At 50.3% G+C, this 21639-nt stretch overlaps 1 protein-coding gene and 1 pseudogene across 1 annotated transcript; one reads left to right on the plus strand and one right to left on the minus strand.

Annotated features, from left to right (window-relative positions):
• Nucleotides 1–1100: 1100 nt before the first annotated feature.
• On the minus strand, nucleotides 1101–5527 carry LOC100908373 (transitional endoplasmic reticulum ATPase). The gene is made up of 4 exons (XM_003744987.1): nucleotides 5412–5527; nucleotides 4316–4472; nucleotides 2260–4212; nucleotides 1101–2074 (listed from the first exon to the last, which is right to left on the minus strand). Exons 1-4 carry the CDS (start codon nucleotides 5429–5431, stop codon nucleotides 1805–1807), a joined length of 2400 nt encoding a protein of 799 aa, XP_003745035.1. The 5' UTR covers nucleotides 5432–5527; the 3' UTR covers nucleotides 1101–1804.
• Nucleotides 5528–8993: 3466 nt separating this feature from the next.
• On the plus strand, nucleotides 8994–10505 carry LOC100901841 (ATP-dependent DNA helicase PIF1-like; annotated as a pseudogene).
• The last annotated feature ends 11134 nt before the right edge of the window (nucleotides 10506–21639 follow it).

Below are 21639 nucleotides of genomic sequence, written 5' to 3' on the forward strand. Positions count from 1 at the left end.
CCCTCGCAAAACACCCGGAATGAGGTATATCCTCTTTCATGAGCTCGATTCGAGTTTTCGGAGCGGGAGGTCGTCGAGAAGGGACTGCCATTCTGCCGGGTGAATTCTGCGGAATTCTTCGCTGTTTTCAAAGGTGTCCGATGGTGAAGTCTGGCCCCCTCAGTGCGAGTAGAGCATTCGGCTCCTCGGCCAGATGGCCGATCGATATCCCCAATCTTCCCAGAGGGATGACCGGTCACCTCCCTTACCGCCTCCAGCTGTTAGACTTCGACTGCCGTCATCAGCGATCTACGCTGCTGAAAACCCACCACCGCTCCTTGAGCCTAGTCTCACTTCCAGGAAGCCCGACAACGGCTCCGGAAGCGAACGAGGCACCGCCCGAGGAAACACCCGCATGGGGAGCCAGCAACTCGCCTGATTCCATGGACCCGAGCCTTCCTCGGGACCATGATTACCTCGTGTGAACTTCCCCCCGGGGTTCCGATCCTGGCATTATATCTGCTTCGCGACAGCCGGTCCTCCTGCCTGCCTGCACCGGAGTCTCCCCATGAATCGGAACTCCGATGTGATGGAATTTGAAGCCCTCTCTCATGAGTCAATTAGGGGGCCTACGCTAGATAGCTTCGTTCTGCACCTTTCCCCTCAGCTGTGAAGTTTTTCTTACCGTGGTCAAGAGGTCCTCACTTCGCTTCTCTTCAAAGTGCGAGGACTCCTTGCACGTGGAGCCATTCCCGGTCGGAACGAACAGTCCCGATGCAGACTGGGGGGTATAAAAGCCAATACTCTTGCATTCTTGATGAGTGTTCGAAGAGTGAGGGCTGCTGTCGGATGCTGTCGCCATCAGGAGTGGCAGGAGTCGAGATTCGGTCGTCCGCAACGGCTATGCTCGCGGATGAGGAAAGGTGGGGTGGGCCTCCCGCACGGGGGACATGAGCTCCGAATGGGCTCTGAATCGAAAAGCTCCCTGGGAAGTGATGCCCAGTCTCCGTCACATGAGATTTTCCTCCGGCTAGAGTCTCCAACATCAGAGTCAAGGAGGAACTGTATCTCTTCCCAGCGCTCACTTCATCTGGCTTCATTGCAAGAAGGGAGGCAAAGTTTTCTAGACAATCTTTATTCATATATTTAATAATCATATTTTTCGATTGACCGGGTATAATATATTTATCTGTATGATCACGGATCACTTTCTGAATATTACTCGTAAGTCACCGTCACCCCCTCCGAAGATCATGGATGAGTCCAAATGGGAGAGTGAACTCTCATGTATTGTCGAGGGAAGCAGTGATACAACACGACGACAGCATAGAATTCGAAAGTCTCCTGAGAAAGTTCAAGCATCAAGTCGTTCGCAAAACAAATAATCATCATGTCGAACGACATCGATCCAGAATCCCCATCTCGCCCTCAGAATGGAGGAATCGTGAAAGTACGATAGTACAAGCATTTCATCGGAGAAATCGGAAACAACGGCACTTCAGGACAGACGATGCATCCCGAATGGTTACGGCTCGGCTCGGAGCGAGTTCATCCGCGAGGCTAGAATCGAATGGAATCTCTGATCTGCCTTAATTTTATTCGTTTTGTTTTTCATCTCAAAGTTGTTTCTTCCTCTCTTTCGTCTCTTCTCAGCTCATGCCTTTCCCCTTCCTCACCACGCCGTCTTGCTGCAGGGCTGAAGAATTCATCAGATGATCTCGGACAGACCAAACCGTGAACCGGGTGCCCCTTCGTCTCACTGAGCAATGCTCCCATCTCCGTAAATGAATTCATATCGGCCTATGACGTTGGAAATTTGAAGTCTCTAGTTGTAAAGATCGTCTTCTTCGTCGTTCTGGAAACTGCCTTGACCACCAGGATTGCCTCCCGCGGCAGGAGTCTGCGTCGGGAAACGGAAGTTGTTTCCGAAACCACGTGACTGTTGCAAAGTCTGAGCGAACATCTCGTATTTGCGAACATCGTTCTCGTTGACAGATTTCCGGGCGAATTTCATTGCTTCTTCGAAATGGTCTTTGCGGATTTCGGGCACCGGATCCTCGTCCATTTCCATGGCGTTGCCACCTGCGGCACGGTTCTGCAAGGAAACAGTAGAGCGTCCTTAGGCCTTCCGCGGTCAAAAGTTTCTAGCATGGTGAATATATTCCTAGTCGTCACCACCATCTCCCGATTGGACATCGAATTCTTTTCACTCATAGAGAATTATAATGACTCTAATTCAGAGTGCAGAGTTCAAAAATTAATGAATCAATGGATACGGACCTTCTCACGCTGAATTTCTTTCTGGATGCTTTCGCTGATTGCCGTTTTCGCAGCACGTTGACAGATTTCGGTGATGTCTGCCCCGGAGAAACCAGAAGTGATTTTGGCTAAGAATCCTATGTCGACATCCTTCGCGATCGGAGACTTTCTCAGGCATGCCTTGAAAACTTGCATGCGAGACTTTTCGTCCGGAAGCGGGATGTATATCAATTGGTCGAGACGACCAGGACGTAAGATTGCGGGATCGATGATATCGGGTCTGTTGGTGGCACCGATGATGAAAACATTCTTCTTTGCTCCCATACCGTCCATTTCAGTAAGGATCTGATTGATGACACGATCGGCGGCACCACCCGCATCACCCACGCTTGCACCTCGAGACTTCGCGATGGAATCCAGCTCGTCGAAGAACAGAACGCATGGAGCCGCAGCTCTCGCTTTGTCAAAAATATCCCTCACGTTCGACTCGGACTCACCGAACCACATAGAGAGCAGCTCGGGACCTTTGATTGAGATGAAGTTCGCCTGGCACTCGTTGGCGATAGCCTTGGCCAGCAGCGTCTTTCCGCAACCGGGCGGTCCGTAGAAGAGGACTCCCTTCGGAGGCGACATGCCGAACTTCAGGAACTTGTCCGGATGCTCCACTGGGTACTGAATCATCTCCTGGAGTTCTTGTTTGACGCCCTCGAGACCGCCAATATCCTCCCAGCTCACGTTGGGAACTTCGACGACAGTCTCTCTGAGAGCCGAAGGCGAAGACTTGCCCATGGCCCACCTGAAGTTCTCCATGGAGACGGCGAGAGAATTGAGCACTTCGGCGTCGATTTGATCGTCTTCAAGATCGATGACATCCATTTTCTCACGGATCTGCTGCAGAGCAGCCTCTGAACACAGAGCGGCCAGATCGGCGCCGACGAAACCGTGGGTTTCCGCGGCGATTTTCTCGAGGTCGACATCGTCAGCGAGCTTCATGTTCTTCGTGTGGATACGTAGAACTTCGAGACGTCCAGTTGCGTCGGGGATACCGATGTCGACTTCGCGATCGAAACGTCCGAATCGCCGCAGAGCGGCGTCGATCGAGTTCGGACGATTAGTCGCGGCCATGACGATAACGTGAGCCCTCTGTTTGAGACCGTCCATGAGGGTAAGGAGTTGGGAGACGATTCTCCTCTCGACCTCACCGTGGGTCTTCTCTCGTTTCGGTGCAATGGCATCGATTTCATCGATGAAAATAATGGCAGGCGAATTCTTCTCAGCTTCCTCGAACGCCTTGCGCAAGTTGGATTCAGACTCACCGGCAAGCTTGGACATGATTTCCGGCCCATTGATCAAAAAGAAGAAAGCTCCGGTTTCGTTGGCGACTGCGCGAGCGATGAGCGTTTTTCCCGTTCCGGGAGGTCCGTAGAGCAGTATACCTCTCGGTGGCTTGACTCCGATGGTCTTGAACAGTGACGGATGGCGCAGTGGGAGCTCCACCATCTCCTTGATCAGAGCCAGCTGCTTCCTGCAGCCACCGATGTCATCATAACCGATTTCGTTGAGGCTCTCCTCTTCTTCTTCTCGTTTGATCGGATCGCCCTCACAGTGGATGACGGTGTCGGGGGCGACGATGCAATAGCCCGCGGGATCAGTCTCTACCACTTTGAATTCGACGGCTCGCATGCCACCGCGAACAATGAACAAATCTCCCTTGTGGATCGGCCTGTAGGCTTCGAGGAAATACGGCTTGAGGAATACCTCGAAGAGACTTCCGGTCAAGCCCTCGACGGAGTCGTCGATGGGCAGCACGTGGATCCTTTTCCCGTATTTGATATCGGGACAACCCTGAACGGATATAATGTCCCCAAGACGTACGCGGAGATTGTTACGAATACACCTATTCATCCGGATCTTCTCGTTCGGGCACGTATCGTCCGAAATAACAATCGCGACCGTCTCGCGACGTTTGCGACCCTAGAATGATTTGGGACGTTTTCAATGGACGTTCGGTCTCATGCTCGCTTTCATAGAGCATTCATTCATGACTCGGATCGATGCACATCTTCTCCTGGCTCACCTTGAGAAGAACGGTGTCTCCGCGGAAAAGGTTCAATTCATCCATTTTCGTTTGTGAGAGATGGATGACGGAGTTGTCATCGTTGACAGCTTCATCGACGAGGAGTCTGTTGGGCTTGTCCTTTGGCTTCAGGATCGCGGTGGCGATGTCTTCGGGGCTGGAAAAGCGACACTCCCCCATTAGAGAAACTCACAATGATAAACTCAGGGTTCATCTTCCAGAAATCTAGGCTGATCTGCACCAGGATGCCTATGCACTCATAGCCGTCCGCTCTCCCTTGAGAATAGAGTACCCGATCATTCATCGAAATCACCATCGAGTAGCCGATCGACGGTCCAATCAGGTTCCTTAATGTCGGGTACAGCCTCTGCTTCTCGGGGTCGATCGCGGAGCGAGAAACTAGCCACCCGCGAGTTGCGGCAGAATTCGGCAATCTCCCATCTGTCTTGATTTGACCTAGGAATGCTCATCGAGGGTGGAATCCTCGGCGGTGGCATCGGTAATCGGCGTGTGGAGACATTGCTGGTCAACAGATGAGGGGAGAGCTCATTCCCCCTCATGAGAAGAACACAAGAGGCTTTGCCGTTGGCGATTACTACCACTGAGTACAACCAGCTAAGTTATGTAGCAGCTTAGTCTCGAAGAAGTCCTCTGAACTATCGCGACCGCAGTGTGATCTCGGGAATTCGGCAGCGATGATGGGTGTCAATTCTCTCGGAGCGATGCTCGATTTCAGCCTTTACCAGGGTAACTCGACACCGGAGCTCAATTCAGAGCCCGGATCCAATGAATCGCGACCGCTTTATGAATCATTCCTCCCGAAGAACTCAAGGAATGCGTTCGAGAATCTCAATAAGAAAAACTCACGTCGGTTTGCGGGGCACACTGTTCCCCGTGTCCCCTGTCTCGATTCTGCAGCGGAGATCAATCGAGAAATTGAGCGAAGGCGAAGACAAATGCCGAAAATACAGCGATCGTTTGAGCAACGTAGCATGATGACTTGCCACTTCTCAAAGCCGCCCGGTCATTTTTTTATGGGCTCACAATCTACGCTTCGGAGAACACCCCATCTCATTCTGAACTGTGCAGAACTTACTTGGATTTGGGGTCAGGCATTGTGAGCCTGCTTCGAAATTCCTCCTTCGAGAACTATTTCTAAGTGACAATAGAATTCTCAGCACGAAGTGATGATCGCCGGGCAGTCTGTAGCCAAGCGGGAGCAGACGATCACATATATACAGCGAAGATCATCGGAGACCGAAAAAACAAAAGAACGGCGTTTCTTCTCAAAACAAGGTTGTTTGTTTCGGACGAAAGAACGGCGTTTTTTTTCTTGAACGGACGAACGTGTGATATGAAAATCTCTCTGTGGGGTTTGGGAGGGAGCTTGTTCCGGAAGAATGAGGGATTGAGGGATATTCGCGAAGTGGTACATGGAGACAATATTGCCGATGATCTTTGCCCAGCGGCCGCTTGTGATCGGGCATTCCCCTGAACCCTAAACTATTGCAAGGTGGGAAATTTCCGCGGTCGGTGCGATCCGCTCGAGCCGCTGTCCTGAAGTCTCCGAGGCCGAGGGACTCCTAAATACACCCTAAGCACAAGACCCAGGGACCTAACGGAGACCCCACCATTGAACTCTAAGGAAGCCCGTAAATCTCTATGGACTCCCGGGAGGGAAAAAATCCTGCCCGCCGGTGTTTCTCATCATGCTATCGGTCACTCATCTCATATCATATCGAAATTACTCCGGCGGTCCCCCGGAAACCTGCAGAGCCTCACCTACCTCCTTCCTCTTCATCTTTTGATGTGGCGGCCGGACTTACACTGAGATCGTAGGAGGTGGGAGATATCGCGAAATAGTAACTAACCGCAAAAAAGGGCCCGCGAGGGCTGTACGCTGTATCGTATCCGATCCTTCCAGGCTCGTGGATCTGAATCGAATCGGAGACAGACGAGCCAATGAAAAAACAGGGAGAGACATCTCTGTACGAATAGACTAGAGGTAGAGAAAGGATAATTCCAATGACTCCGAGATCTGTGCTCTTCTATTGTATTCATGAGTTCCCGATTCGGGAACTCATGTACGTACATGCGTATATACGTTCCACTGCGGACTGCGGGCGTGACGGGACCATGCGCTCCGTAGCGGACCGTGTCAATCCGTGACGGCCCGCAACGGCCCGAATTGCCGATTACGGATCATCACGGTAGCGTGAATACCCGCCTCCCGCCTGGCCCAACTCTGAATATGCCCCTTGATGCTCGGTTCTGCTCCGATCTCATCATTTTTTCAGCTTATCTCAATCCTGATGCATATAATATTTCTCACCGACAAAATTGAAGATCCGAGACTTGGGTCTCGGCTGCGGGATGCGGGCACGAAATTCGAATACATGAAGGTCATCAGAATTCGATAAGCCGTTGTAGGCTCATGATTTTTATGCTCTGCGAATAACCGTCGGGTGGTTGACTGGTGGTCACCTCTCTTGCGAAGTTGCATAGTGGCGACGACGCCGCTCGCGCGGGAGGTGGCGTGGGGTTGTACCCTGCTGCCGGAAAAATATTCCTCACGGAAGTGCAGGTACTACGCCTTGATCCTCCCTGGTAGATTCGCTCTTTGAATCCCCTTGTGAATAGTAGTACCCGGGACGTTAAACCTTGGCTGCGTGGTCTAGTCCGTAAAAGATATGCTCTGCGAATAAGAAAGTTTGATCGAGCTGTCGCTCTGAACTTTAGATGCTTGAAGCTGTGAGCTCGGTATGTTCAAGTTTCCATCTTCTTCCATATTCATTCATCGGACTGGGAGATACTGTATTCGTTCCCATAGAGTGCTTTCTCAATCGTATTTTGTTTACTGGAGCAAGACGACATTCGAACTTAGTTAGCCCTGATTCCCAATGAATCCTCTCTTTGAATCAAAGCAAGGTCCCGTTCTACCCCGTTACGATTGATGGATCGTCCACGCCATATCGATCTACGATGAACACACATTCGTCCGAGAAATTAAGAAGTAGAACCCCGCTCTTCAGACATGTCCTTGAGTATACGCTCCGGATCTTCTGAGTCCCCTGCTTCAGATCCGAAATCCGAATCTCTTGCCGCATGGATTCGGAGCATGCTTCGCACGAACATGATTCGCCGGAATCGTTCGTCGATCAGACGCTCGCGGGAGTAATGTCTGATCTTTCTGGCTCGACTGAAGGCTCTTCCAGAAGGCACGCTCGTAGGGAGAACACAATCCAGGCAAGACATCAAATTCTTCACATGAGTCTTTTCAGGAGTCGACTCCCTCGCCTTTCCCCGTTCGAAAATCGTCAAAATCTGTTCCGTTATGTCTTCAGGTCGAATCGAAGTGCTCTGGATAGACTCAGGAGCCACAGAAGCCCGATGCTGACACTGTCGTTTCCTCTCGGAGGCAACCAATAGCTCGAATCTACGCTTGGCACTAGTCAAGTCGCGCTCTCGTCCGGCATCACGACCTATGTATATCACCCGTGGCACCTCCCATGAACTTGGCTAGCTCTTGGACGACAGAGGAACTCTCCGATAGCTCGAGAGAACATAGCCAGCGAGTTGTCGGAAGCGGTAGGGCTGCGAAGATCTTCCAAATTTCTACGGATCCTGCGAGCGAGCTGGCGTCTCTGATGTATCCTATAACTAAGGCAGCGACTGAGGAGCTTGGCGTACGCCGAGTCAAGTCCATTCAGAGTTTCCACGAGACTCTGGAATGGAATAATGCTTGTCTTAACGCATGCCCCGTCGACCCTGCACCAGGAGAGGAGGAGCAGGGAGGCACTACTATTCGTTCCCTATTGCCCATATATATCGCTGATGTTTGAAGCTCATATCAACGTCGAGGTATGTGCTCTCCTTCACGCCATCAAATATCTCTTTAAGTACCTTTATAAGGGACCAGATCGCGCAAGACTCCGGTTGCATCAAGGAGCACAGTCTGAGGACGAAGATTTGGATGAGATCACCGATTATTGGGATGCACGATATGTTTGCGCCCCAGAGGCAGCTCATCGAATCTTCGGCTTCGCCATGAGCGATCGCAGTGATGCCCTTACGAGATTGCAAGTTCATCTGCCGGGGTTCGAGACTGTGCGCTTCGAAGCGGGGACCGAAGAATCAGCATTGGCGGCAGCGAGACACCGTCTCTCCACTTTGACGGCTTTTTTTGAGAAGAACGCACGGTGTCAGGATTCGGAAAACGAGCACGGATGCTTTCCTCCAGATCTGATAGATAGCCGTGAGCTTCGCTACAATGGAATGCCGGAGAAGTTCATTTTCAAGAATGAAAGGTGGCAAGATCGAAAACGCGATACTACGAAAACAATTGGGCGGATGTACTTCGTCAGTCCTCAAGACCATGAGCGTTTCGCGTTTCGACTTTTGCTTCTCTATGGGAAGGGTTTCACGTCCTATCAAGATGTTCGAACCGTCAACGGGGTTGTGCATCCATCTTTCGTCGAAGCAGCCAGGGCGAGTGAGTACTTGAGGGACGATTCGATTTTTCCCATTCTATGCAAGAAGCTGCTGCTCTACGGATGCCGTGTCAACTGCGAAGTTTTTTCGTCGCTCTACTCACCTTCGCAGACTTGATACCACCCTATACAGTTGAACTGTGGCATGAGTTTGAAGGATACCTCATGGAAGACTTCTTAATGCTGGCATGACATCAGCTACTGCTGTTACCAGAGCGTTCCATGACATAGCACGTCGGCTCGAGGATCTCGGCAGGAATGTTCAAACGATTCTACCGCTTGATATTCCTGAGGTGCCGCCTCTCTGTGGCATGACCGCTCTCGATCTCGAACACCATCAGTCTCAAGGAAACCAAAGATATCGATTGCTCAATCACGAGCAGAAGTTGGTTGTTGACACTATCTTGCAAGCAACGAGGAGCCAACAAGGTCAATGTTTCTTCATTGACGGCCCCGGTGGCAGCGGAAAAACTTTCGTTTATACGACGATGTATCATCTAGCCGTCTCAAGAAAGCTCACTGTGCTCAACGTTGCCTGGACTAGGATTGCAGCTAATTTATTACCAAACGGTCGAACTGTGACTTCTGCCTTTCGACTGATTGTTCCTGACAATAGCCGCTCATCGAGCATCAAACGTCAATCGGAAGAAGCTCAAGACCTACGCGAAACCGACATCATCGTCTGGGACGAAGCTCCGATGGCTCCTGAAGCCGCGTTAGAGACAATCAACATCTTACTTCAAGACATCATGCAGAACACCGCACCCTTTGGTGGGAAAACTATGGTTCTCGGAGGTGACTTTCGCCAAATTTTGCCAGTGGTCGAGGAAGGATCTCGACGCCAAATCGTGGAGTCGTGTCTCAAACACTCCGATTTGTGGAAACATTTCCATCAGCTTAAATTGACGCACAATATGCGATTGACGGAGACTGACACAAATTTTCGACAATGACTTCTCCAGGTTGGAAACGGAGAGCTGCCCTCTATCAGGGAAGTCCCGCAAGACCTACGATCCGGAAAAAAACTCGCCGATGACGTTTATGGGGCCGCTTTCTCTGATCTCCAAAATCTCGATCTTACCGAAATATGCATTTTGACGCCAAAACATGCTGAAGCACACCGAATCAATGATATCGTACTCGATAAATTCCCGACTCTCAAAACCACATTCTTGAGTCAAGACGATGCAATCGTCGAGGACCCCAGCGATGCGTACAACTTCCCGACGGAATTCTTGAACAAGATGTCGCCTGCCACACTCCCGCCACACGAATTGCACTTGAAAACGGGGTGCATAGTAATGTTGTTACGTAACTTGGATGTCAAGAACGGACTGTGCAATGGGACGAGATTAATCGTCAACTCGATCCTCTCCAGAGTGATAATCTGTACCTTCGCGACAGGATGCAAGAAGGGTTCATCAATCTTCATACCGCGAATCGATTGTTACTAAACTCACGTGTCTTTGCCCTTTCGACTTCGACGACGGAAATTTCCGATTCGCTTAAGTTTCGCGATGACTATAAATCGGTCTCAGGGCCAGACGTTTTCACGCGTCGGCATCGAACTCCAAGAACCGATATTTACGCACGGCCAGCTTTATGTTGCCTTATCAGGAGCTACAAGCCGAGCCGCAATTACCATATCAGCTTTCGACGATCGCATGGGGAACATTGTCCATGAAGAAGTCTTGCGATAAACTCATTGATGCCTCCATCACCTCCCTAAAGTTGCTTCTAAGCTCCAGGATACGACCTCCTCGATTCCGAATGATCCTTTATGGAAATGATGATGACTCTTAATGCTCTTCATGTATAATTGCTAATTAGGTTTCCTTCTTTGTGCATGCTCCACTCTTTCTAGCCGTCGATGGCGGATGGCGCCTCTTTATGAGAAAGCAAACACTCACACAAAGCTTATATTCTAAAAGCTTCCCTGCCGGACGATAACGAACCAATAACTGTACACAGAGTCCGTGACCTCTCAGCCCATTTATGGACAGTAAGCCTCTTTTCCTTTGAACTTTCCCTTCGGATAGTTTCCATACTCCTAATGAAAATCTCACCCACTCTCAGCCAGCCGTCGACGTGTATCGGTTCTTTCGCATCGAACTCTACAGATCCGTCTTCAATAACTTCCCACGACACGAGCAGTCACTATCGTTGAAGGCACTACCCGATACCCGACATACCTTTCGTCAAAGCACTCTTAGTCCTCGAACGGGACTACGTCGACTGGAATTTCGACGGTTCCGGACAGTCTCAGTCAGTCTATTGATGGCCATGTTTTATATATCGCCGTTCGCAGACCAATTTCTACCAATGAAATAAGGATTATCGATCCCGGACGTCAATTTTTCGGCTGGGTGATGCCTTTATGCGAAGAACCCGACTGGGACGATCTGATGCGCAAATCCCGCAGGACAATCATGATCTATACCGCAAAATAAATTATGTCATTCCATAATCATTGCTCTCACCGCTAACTATCCTGCTGCTAGGACAGATCTTCGACTGAAACTTCTCGCTCTACGCTCACAATGAATTTTTCAATCTTCCGGCTAAACTACCGAGTATCACGCTCCGCTACACGACTCAAAAATCAAGCAATCGTTGTTGAAAAAGGGTTTTTCTATTCCATCGCTTCATCTTCGCAGGTTTCAATCAGTGAAGGAATAATCAACTCCAGTTCTATGAGCATGGGATGGAGAGAGAGCGGGTTTCCAATGAATCTTAATCCAGTGCACAGAACACATGCCTTGCACTTCTTGATCGAATCCCATACATCCCGCTTGAAAGTGGTTTCCCCCAGAGGCCCTACAATGGCCGCTAAATCGATGCTGACGGATACCAGTCTCCGACCAAGCGTACCGTTTGCTTTCGGCTCCAGTCTCATGATTCCTTCGTTCATCTTTGATCCGACGACAATCGTGGTCAATGACTTGACCTCTGCGTGACGTTTTAAGACATTCTCGATGAGTTTTTGCCCAAAACGGCGTGGCCTACGCGGCCAAAAATAGAGCTGGCACAGGCGAGTAAACCAAACCGCATCTTCGTAGCCGGTAGTTAGAGCCTCCGAGGTGTCGGCTTCCATTCCACTCTCCATTTCAACCTGGATAGTCGCTTTGAGCTGAGCACACGCTGAGCCTTGGCTAAACGCATTGATTGAGCAAGTCTGAGGAGGAGCTTTTATAGTCGGCGTCTGATATTCTGTATTTGGATTTGGAATTATTCCCCGCTATAGACCACACGCATACTTTTTCCGCTCTCGAACCTTGAAAAATATACTTCAGGTAAGTCAACCCTACCTTGCAATCCTTTTTAATGATACTTTGTCCAGACTCAATGAATTTAAATGTCTATTGCTTGCCTACGCTTCTCCATTAACAACGACGAGCAACGCATGATTTGCATTCAGCCGTGAGAGCGCGAAGCGCCCCTACGGCTAGTATTTCATGAAATCAAAGACGGAGGCTTTCGAAAAGCTCGTAGAATTCCTGCGCTATGCGGAAAGACAGACTGGGTTACGAGTAAAGACTCTCAGAACCGATAATGAGACCGAGTACGTGAACCACCGAGTCTTGAGTTTTCTCAAGGAACAAGGCGTTCGCCTCGAGACGACGATCGCGTACTCTCCGGAGCAGGACGGAGTGGCAGAAAGAGCCCAGAGAAAGGTTGAGAAAGCGAGGACCATGCTGTTGGATGCAGCTCTAGATCAGAGCATTTGGGCTGAAGCGGTGAACACGGCTTGCAAAATGAAGAACATAAGTCCGAGCTCCGCGCTGAGCGATGTATGCCCGGAAGAAGCGTGGTCAGGATAGAAATCGGGCTTAAGTTTCTTGAGAGTATTCGGGTGCTTGGCCCATGCGCACATTCCGAAGGAGTTGAGGAAGACGTGGGATCCGAAGGCAGAAAAGTTCATTTTCGTCGGTTATTGTTCTATGTCGAAGGCATACAGACAGACTCCGATCAACGGCAGGACTCAGGTCAAGAAGAAAAGGGACATAACCGTCGACGAGTATACTATGGCCGCCCATGTGCCTCCCCATGACGAAAAGCCATCAACGACAGGAAGCCGCAGGAAGCACGCCTCATCAATAGCTGTCGGGGAAGAGTGTGGTCTAACGAAATTGTGGAGAGCTCGCTCCTGAACCGATTCTCTCAAGTTCTGAACCAACCTCTAACGGCGATGAAGATGTGCAGGAAGAACGTCGAATCGCTAGCAGTTTCCGAACGGAACCAGTTTGGAAGAAATACCATGTCTGTATCAGTTGTCAGAGCAGAACCTCCAATTGTGATGCTACAAGAGGCCGTGGGCAGCGAGGACGCTGAAGGATGGAGGTCAGACGAGTCAATCGGACGAGTCAATATCAATAAATATGAGCTTCTGTGATGATAAGCGAGGCTCATTAACAGGGGACATGGATACTTGTGGAGCGACCGATAGACAAAAGGGTGATCTAGTCGAAATGGGTCTTCCAGAGGAAGAGAGATAGCGAAGGGAGGACTACGAAGCTGAAGGTGCGTCTCGTAGGTCGGGGTCGGGGCTGCTGTCAGACGAAGGGTGCAAAGTTCCACGAGACATGAAACCATACTAATTCATTTCGACGGTTCGATTCATTTGCTCTTTCTCGAGAACTCTTCCGGGGAGTTCTAGGTTCCCTACCCAAATGCCTCACGCGAGCTCTCCTCTGGCTACAGCTCCGCTGGACATCGGTCTCGTTCCCAACTCCCAAGGCTTAGGGCGACCTCTGGAAGAAGCCCTGTGGTGATTCACCACTACAAGAAGGAGTACACGTCAACTAGTGTAGACTAGCCGTTAGGAACTGATTCGTATTTTATTTCGTCTTTCTCATGGAGATAAATAGTCTCGCTAGCTACTACGGGCGGCCCGCTACCGACTTCTCCCCAGTGTTGACCTCAACACGTCCAGAACCTGATGTAACGACTGTGACAAAGTCCCGTAGATGAGCCGGGAGGCACGTCTTCCGTCTGGACCGGCGGAGCAGATCAATTTAGCAACTTTAGACACCGGGGCCGACGTCCATGAGCTTCACCCGTCGATGGTTGATCTTGAGGATCCCAACCTCGAAATCTTGGAACCCGGCACAGGTCCACTGATTACCGATGCTCAGCAAAGAAGCGTGAAAGACGGAGTCGTTCTCACTGATCAATGAAGACGAACTCCGAGATTCCTATTCGCGTACGGGTTTTCCCTGCAAAGTGAGGGGCGGAACCCCGATCCCGCCCGAGAGTGCCACGTACGTCACAGTCGGGACAGGTATACCGTCAGAGACACTCCGAACCGATGGGATAATGAGTTGTACCCCAAGCAGTCAATTCATCACACCGTACAGTGAAGTGCAATCCGATGGAAGTGGCTCTTGTAAGATCTTGGTTGTGAATCTCGAGACTACTCCTATCCACCTCAACGAGGGCAAGTCTCTAGGCGGAGCCCATTTTCCGGGGAAAGTCGGTCCACAGCCGCAAAAACAAGAGGAAAAGAATCCAGTCCCGCTAATGTCTTCACTGAAGCTGGATAGAGACCAACCACCGAGTCAGGAACGAGGAGTGCAGAAACTACTTCTGGAGGACCAATCATGTATACCAATCCATGAGAATGCCATTCGGTCTGGCAAATGCACCAGCGACCTTTCAACGAATAAATGACCGGGTTATCGGCCCTTTCAAGTATAAGATGGCTTCGGTTTACTTAGATGACGTCATCATCTACTCGGAGGACTTCGAAACCCATATCAATGATTCCAAAGCTGTTCTGACGTCAGTCAGGGTCGCTGATTTTGGTAGCCGTTTGGTAGTTTACATTTTGGTAGCCGTCGACTATCGTACGCGCTTCGTGCATCTCTTCGCTGCGGGGCGGATCTCAGCCCCGTTCGGAGCCCGTCGGGACCCGCCGAGGTGCTGGTCCGGAAAGATCCGATGCAAACCTCGAGCTCCTCAACCGATGTCTGACCCTGCCGAGCCTCCGATGGGGCAGTCGGCAATGCGGCGTCGGCAGGCCCATGTGGATGTCGCTCTCTCATTCGTCGAGTGGAGTCCGCGGTTCATAGCTAGGGCGATTTTCTCGTCGTTTGTGATTATTATTGGAAGGATGATTCGGTGTAGAATAAAAGTTCCGCAAATTGATGTTGGGACGCTGGGATCTCGGTTGCTTGTTTGGACGGTCACGTCGGTTAGACCCTATTGCCATCTGAGGGAACATCGCTGTTGGGCACGTGGGTATCGGACTTCTTGGAGTTTATGGTTTCTGCCTGAAGTAGCTTCATACAGATTCGGCAGTGTTTGCTCAGAGGCGGCTTTCACAGACCAGGATAGGCCTAATTGTGTAAATGACGGAAGCAGCAGCTGGAGAAGACGGCGGCATGCCATGGGTTCTCCCAGCGCGGCATCCGCAGCATCTACAACTCTACACCAGCCGTGACCACATCAAGGGCATCCACGTTCTGGATTACCGTTTTCCTGGGGTTCCCCTTTGAAGAATCGCGACATAGCGGTGATTTTTGAGGCCTCTGCCTCCGCACCAAAGCGCTTGTTGAGTTTCTCTCAGATGTCCGAAGCAGCCGCATCCTTAAGCGTCGAGCTTAATTTTGAGGCAACAAGATTTTGTGAAATGGAAAACAGCAAGATAGCTTTTGCGGCGTTTGCTTGCTTGTATCTGTCGCCAGTGGCCTCAATTTTCTTTCCCACTACCTCCCAGGCATTCCCCTCTCTAGTTGGAGACTCGTAGCCACAGTCGATTTCCATGCCAGGACGTTGGAGCCGTCGCCTGCAAATATCACGGTACCGAGTCGGTTGAATTTCTTACCAGATGTGCTCTCTCAGAAGAGTCAGCCATAACTCTTACTTGATTGGTACAGAGTTGAGGTGGAGCCCAGTCGTGATCGCGAAGATCAAACGAATCCTCAATCTCTGGATTCGTAGCTCAGGCTCGGAGTAGGAGAGCAGCCCGTTCAGGAATACAAAGAGATGCAATCTCTCGAGTGAAAGATACCACAGTGAATTTTATTTGAAATCTCAGGTCTTCTATACCTAGGCAGGAGTCTAAGCTCCTCCTTTAATGTCCTGATCCGTACATACATATACATAGGATAAGGCTACCTTATTCTATCATAAGAAGCGTCCCAGTCTGCTATTGGATGTACCTAGCATGTGGGGTGCAAACCCCCGTAGGGTACCATCCTAGAGCCGTAAAATCGGGTGCAACCTCGGTGACTCACGTATTATACTACTGTCACGGGTACATGGCCCCGTGGGCTTGCCATGAGTCATAGTCCTACGACGGGACGAGGACTAGTAGTTTTCAGTTTCTATCAAAACCTCAACACCAAGCATTGAATTCGTTGAATTAGTCGTCGAAATCCCCTCCCTTCGCTTCTATATATTCTAGGGTTTTCCCCAGACCGCAAGCCGCTTCGGAGGTATCTCCACGGCACTTCTACGCATCCCAGCGAACAAAAGCTTGAACATGCGAAAATTGAGCCAATCACACACGCTCCTTTCGCCACATATACGAGGCGTCCGGAGAATTCTCTCGCGGTGTCTTCTTCGTCGGGGAGTCACGTATTCGCGATTTGGGTTCTAGCCCCGATTATGGCGAATACGCCTACGAATATCAGGCTTCCCTTCAGGGAGACAAGCCTGTACTCGTGGGTGTCCTCCCTCGTTGCCCGCAAGTTTTCTGCGCTCGGTCGATTTCTCGGCGGAGACATATTCAGTAATCACACGACATGCTTGCTCGCATATTGACGGAGGACTGCGTCCTAGGTCGCACAGGATATAAGGGGCCTTGCACGAAGCAAACAAATGCAACGGAAGTAGTGTGACGGATATCGAAACCACGAAGAGCCGCCCACCAATCAGGAACTCCTGTTCAGAAGAGCATCACAGACCGCCACCGCCATTGGGCAATCTGTTCGAAGAAACGGGACAGATGCTCTAACGAGCACACATTCTCACTTCGGGATACTGCCACTTGGCCAATTCAATCTTGACGGTGACGGCCGATCTGCGGCGCGCCAGTCAACTTGCGCGCAGGATCAATTTGAGCGCGGATCCAATTTGAGCGCAGGGTAAATTTTCGCGCCGATACGACTTGAGCGCACCGCTGATCTGGCGGACAAGTACCTCGGGCGGTCATTTCCACGGTTCTTCAGCTCCGAATTTTCCCCCTTGGCTTTGATGCTGTTGATGATCGAATCGATAAGCGTGAATCTTGTCGCTCTCCCACACTTCAATAACATCTCCATCGGAGGTCCACAATATTAATTTATTCTCTTCGAATGCTTTGAGGTAGGCTTCCTCTCGGCACCATGAAAAAGATCTTCTTATGGTATTTTCATTTCTCTTCTCTACACTCTAGATCGAGCTAGAAACGAATGCTGTGTGCAATCGCTATCTAATACTCGAGTGGATCACATCGGTTATACAACTCAACTACTCATTTCAAACGTTTCGTCCGGTGTCTGTAAATTCTCTTTCGCGAGTTGGAGAATGAGGGATGCTGAGCACCCACGCGGCCGGCAAACGCAGAATGCTAGCCCTAAATATCATTAATCATTACTAAACATCATAGGCTCATAATACTCATAGCAACAGCATGTAAATTCCACCATTCATGTTCCATTGCGGGAGGATGTCGCTCGCGGCCGATTCATGTGCCGTCTGAATGATCTATTAGCTTAATGAGCACTTCGATGTTCTCTCGGAAGAAATCCGATGCTAAGAGAAAACCGAACACTTCGTGAATGTCTTTGACAGGCATGAAGGCCATCGTTGCGAACATTCGCGTTCGCAACGCGAGGTCGTCACAGGTCACAGTCTTTGTATCTCTCTCGAAGCTCCGAGTCACTCCGAATGTGACGCGATAAAGCCTGGTTGAAATGAAATCCACAGCCAACGATACCAGCGGCGGGAAAAGCTTCTTCTAGTTGGTCAATCCTCGCGACTTCAAAGTCTACATAAATTGCCTGTGGGTCAAACCCGTCCAAGGAGTCGACGATAATGTTTACCAGTGATCGGTAGGTCACGGCCTTCCTATTTGGGAGCAGTTCGAAGAGAACAATAATTCCATCCAAGAGAACTGGAACAATAATTCCATCCACGAGCCTGACATGTATCGAATAAAGTTGGGTAAACATCAGCGGAGACACTCTGAAGGTTCCATCCAGGATTCATTCGGGGCTTTTTTTTTTCAAGATCTCTGAACATAAACTATTCATTCGAAATGTATGTAAGGAACATCATCGAGTATATATATATATATATTCAGGGCATTCCTTCATGAGCGAGAAGCTCGCCCTGGTGGCGAAAACAATGAGTCGATCCGGGTCATCCGGTCCCGAGTCGTAGTGAAAGAAAATTTCTTCCTCCAGCGTCAACTGGAACAACGAACTGCGCAATGGGGACATGTCCATAGACCACACAGGAATACTCTCATCTCCAGTTTCAGCTGGATAGATGTCCGAGAAGATATGCAGAAGATATCCAGTCACTTTAACGAATGATGAGATCAGGACATCAGATCGAGTTCTAGCAGCGACCGGGAGATCTGCGTCGCTCTTCTTACGCGTATAATCCACTTCCTTCCGCAGCAGATTTGAATTCGGCATCCCATCGGCAAGTGCCACAAATTCGAGAGTCGCGACCACCCCATCAACTCAGAGTTCTCACTGTCGCTCTCAGCAACTTCGGCTGTCGCGCTGACAAGGGAACATTACGAGCTGCCCCACGCCGATTTTTCTGAAGCTTTGCCCAAATAATAGTCCCACCGAGAGATGAAGAACCCCCACCATGCGAGCTGCCAACGCTCAATAGGGAGAGAATAAATCCGAGGTGTATTTCCAGGGTTTTTCACCGTATAAGGGTGTTTTTTCGAAGAAGAGATTCAAGAATGATGCCAGATAATTCGGAAAGCACTCTACCCGAGAAAAAGGAAGCTGACTGGACCTCCCGGCTTCCGGACAATAGAACGACCATATGTTCATTGCGTATTCTCGTTGCAGAAATGATAATCGGAATAGAAACACTCGACACATAGTGTCTTTTTACAATAGCCACAGATTATGAACGGCCACAGCGAACAGCTCGCCGAGCAACACGCTTCGTTCACATCGGAGAGCATCTCTGCCAGGCTCGGAAATTCTACCCGTGGGGCATCGAAACCGCTCCTACGCCAGGCACACAGCCTCATCGGTCGGAATTGCGGATGACAAAACTGAATGAATATCAAGGACTGCGACCGGAGAACATCGTTTCCAAGAAGGACTAGCAGTGAACTCTGCCCGAGCTCCCTAGCTTTAGTGAGCGCCCATTTCCTCAACGTTCTGTCATGCACGATCAGGCCATGCGCGCGGGCAGAATCAAACGATTCCTTACAATACCGTGCGACCTTCACATAATGTTCGCGAAGCGTGCCGAGGTGCTCCCTGTACTGCTTGAATCGTGGGATGTAACCCCTGTCCCTGGCTCTCCTGAACGTATGTTGAATCGAAGCGAACGAGAACCTCCCGTGTTGGTCAATGAAGTCGAGCACCTTGCAGATGTAGTCGTACGAGAACAGGTCGTTCGAAACGGCATCGTATACGTCTTCGAAGACGGGATCATACTCATCTCCGACATAGCTCGACTCGGAGTTCGTCAATCTCTCCAACTGTGGCTTCGCCTTGATTCTCAAAACCTTTCACCGAACTGAGGATGTTCCCAGCCAACTTGACGGTACTTGGTTCCGCATCGTCGCCGGCACTCTCGTTCAGACTGAAGGCATTCAAGTGTACTTCGAAGCAGAATTAACAACGATTCCGCGGACACTGACATAGCAGAGATTATTGGAGCAATTCAGAACAGCTCAAACTGCGATCTATGCGACTCGCGCGGAAACCGGTACGATTCCGCGAGCGCAGACGTTTTGTGTGAAGAAAACGAAGTTCTCCCGAGAATCTACTCGGACTGTCGCTCTGTGGCGCGCTTTTCAAACACGAGAATTTCTGTTCTCCGATATATCAGGCATCATTCTTGAATCTCGTCTTCGAAAAAACACCCTTATACGGTGAAAAACCCTAGAAATACACCTCGGATTTATTCTCTCCCTATCGAGCGTTGGCAGCTCGCATGGTGGGGGTTCTTCATCTCTCGGTGGGACTATTGTTTGGGCAAAGTTTCAGAAAAATCGGCGTGGGGCAGTTCGTAATGTTCCCTTGTGAGCTCATTTAGCCTTGCTCGAACGGATACATCCAGTAGATCGGGTGCATGGCCATGGACTGGTGGTACCTTTTGTGGTTGGAAACATTAAGACACCCCCTCGAGCAAACAATTAGCCTTTTCGATCGCGCGACAAGGTTTCACGCACCCCGTTCAGGTTTACACAGAGATGCAATCTATCGAGAGGGAGATACCACGGTGAGTTTATTTGAAATCTTAGGTCTTTCATACCTAGCCAGGAGTCTAAGCTCCTCCTTCATTGTCCTGATCCGTACATACATATACGTAGTATAAGGCTACCTTGCTCTATCATAAGTAGTGTCCCAGTCTGCTATTGGATGTACCTAGCATGTGGGGTGCAAACCCAATCTCGTGCCACCCGAAGGGTATCATGCTAGAGCCGTGAAATCGGGTTGCAACCCTGGTGACTCACGTGTTATTCTACTGTCACGATCACATGGCCCCGTGGGGTTGGCATGAGTCACAGTCCTAGTACGGGACGAGGACTAGTAGTTTTCAGTTTCTATCTAAACCTCAATACGAAGCATTGTTTTCTGAGCGCGGTCGATTCCTCGGCGGAGACATATCCAGTAGTAACACAGAACATGCTTGCTCGCATATTGACGTAGGACTGCAACCCAGGTCGCACTTGTCCTAGGTCGCACAGATATGGGGGCACTGCACAAAGCAAACAAATGCAACGGAAATAGTGTAACGGATATCGAAACCACTGAGAGCCGCCCACCAATCAGGAACTCCTGTTAAGAAGAGCATCACAGACCGCCACCGCCATTGGTCCATCTGTTCGAAGAAACGGGACAGATGCTCTAACGAGCACACATACTCACTTCGGAATACTGCCACTCGGCAAATTCCATCTTGACGGTGACGGCCAATTCGCGCAGATCCGATTTGCGCGCAAGACCAATTTGAGTGCAGATCCAATTTGAGCGCAAGGTTGTTCCGCGGGGCCTATGCCACCAGCTGTTCACCATTCATGGTAGTTGGGGGGATGGCTTCGTAAGTATCTAAATCTGGACTCCATTCTTTCCCTGATAAGTGTTCTTCATCAGAATGGAAACGAGTACCCGCGGCTCCTCCTCCTAGGTGGGCATGGTAGCATTCGCTTTCAAGAAGGCAGCCACCACGCAGGCATACGCGGGGGCATATCGAGCACAGAAGCGAGAGTTCCTGGGATTTACGTTGCCAACGTTCATGGGCGATTTTCACGGAGCCATGCGAGCCGCAGTGCATTCAGAGTTCCCCGCCGCGCGCATCTACGGATGCTGATTCCACTATGCTCAGAGCCTAGCGGAGCGGGGCTCCTCTCCGGCGGTCGGCCTCGCTCGTGAAATCAAGCGCCTTGGACCATGTTTCGCGCATGTTTCCTCACCTTCACTTACATTCTACGTTCGAACATTACGACCGCGAAGCTGTCGCCATCGACCCCCGAGTGCGTGAGCCCGCCGCGTACTCCTGGACGATATCTTATCGAATTCTCCGGCAATAATCCAGTGCTGAAATTAATTCCCCAGCTCCAAAGTTTCGTGGATTACGTTCGCAATCAGTGGCTCCAACAAATCGGGGCGGCTCCTCTCTCGCTTTATAGAGCTCCTG

This window comes from Galendromus occidentalis, unplaced genomic scaffold (assembly GCF_000255335.2).
Source record: "Galendromus occidentalis unplaced genomic scaffold, Mocc_1.1 scf7180000077476, whole genome shotgun sequence".
In the NCBI taxonomy this organism is placed as follows: domain Eukaryota; kingdom Metazoa; phylum Arthropoda; class Arachnida; order Mesostigmata; family Phytoseiidae; genus Galendromus; species Galendromus occidentalis.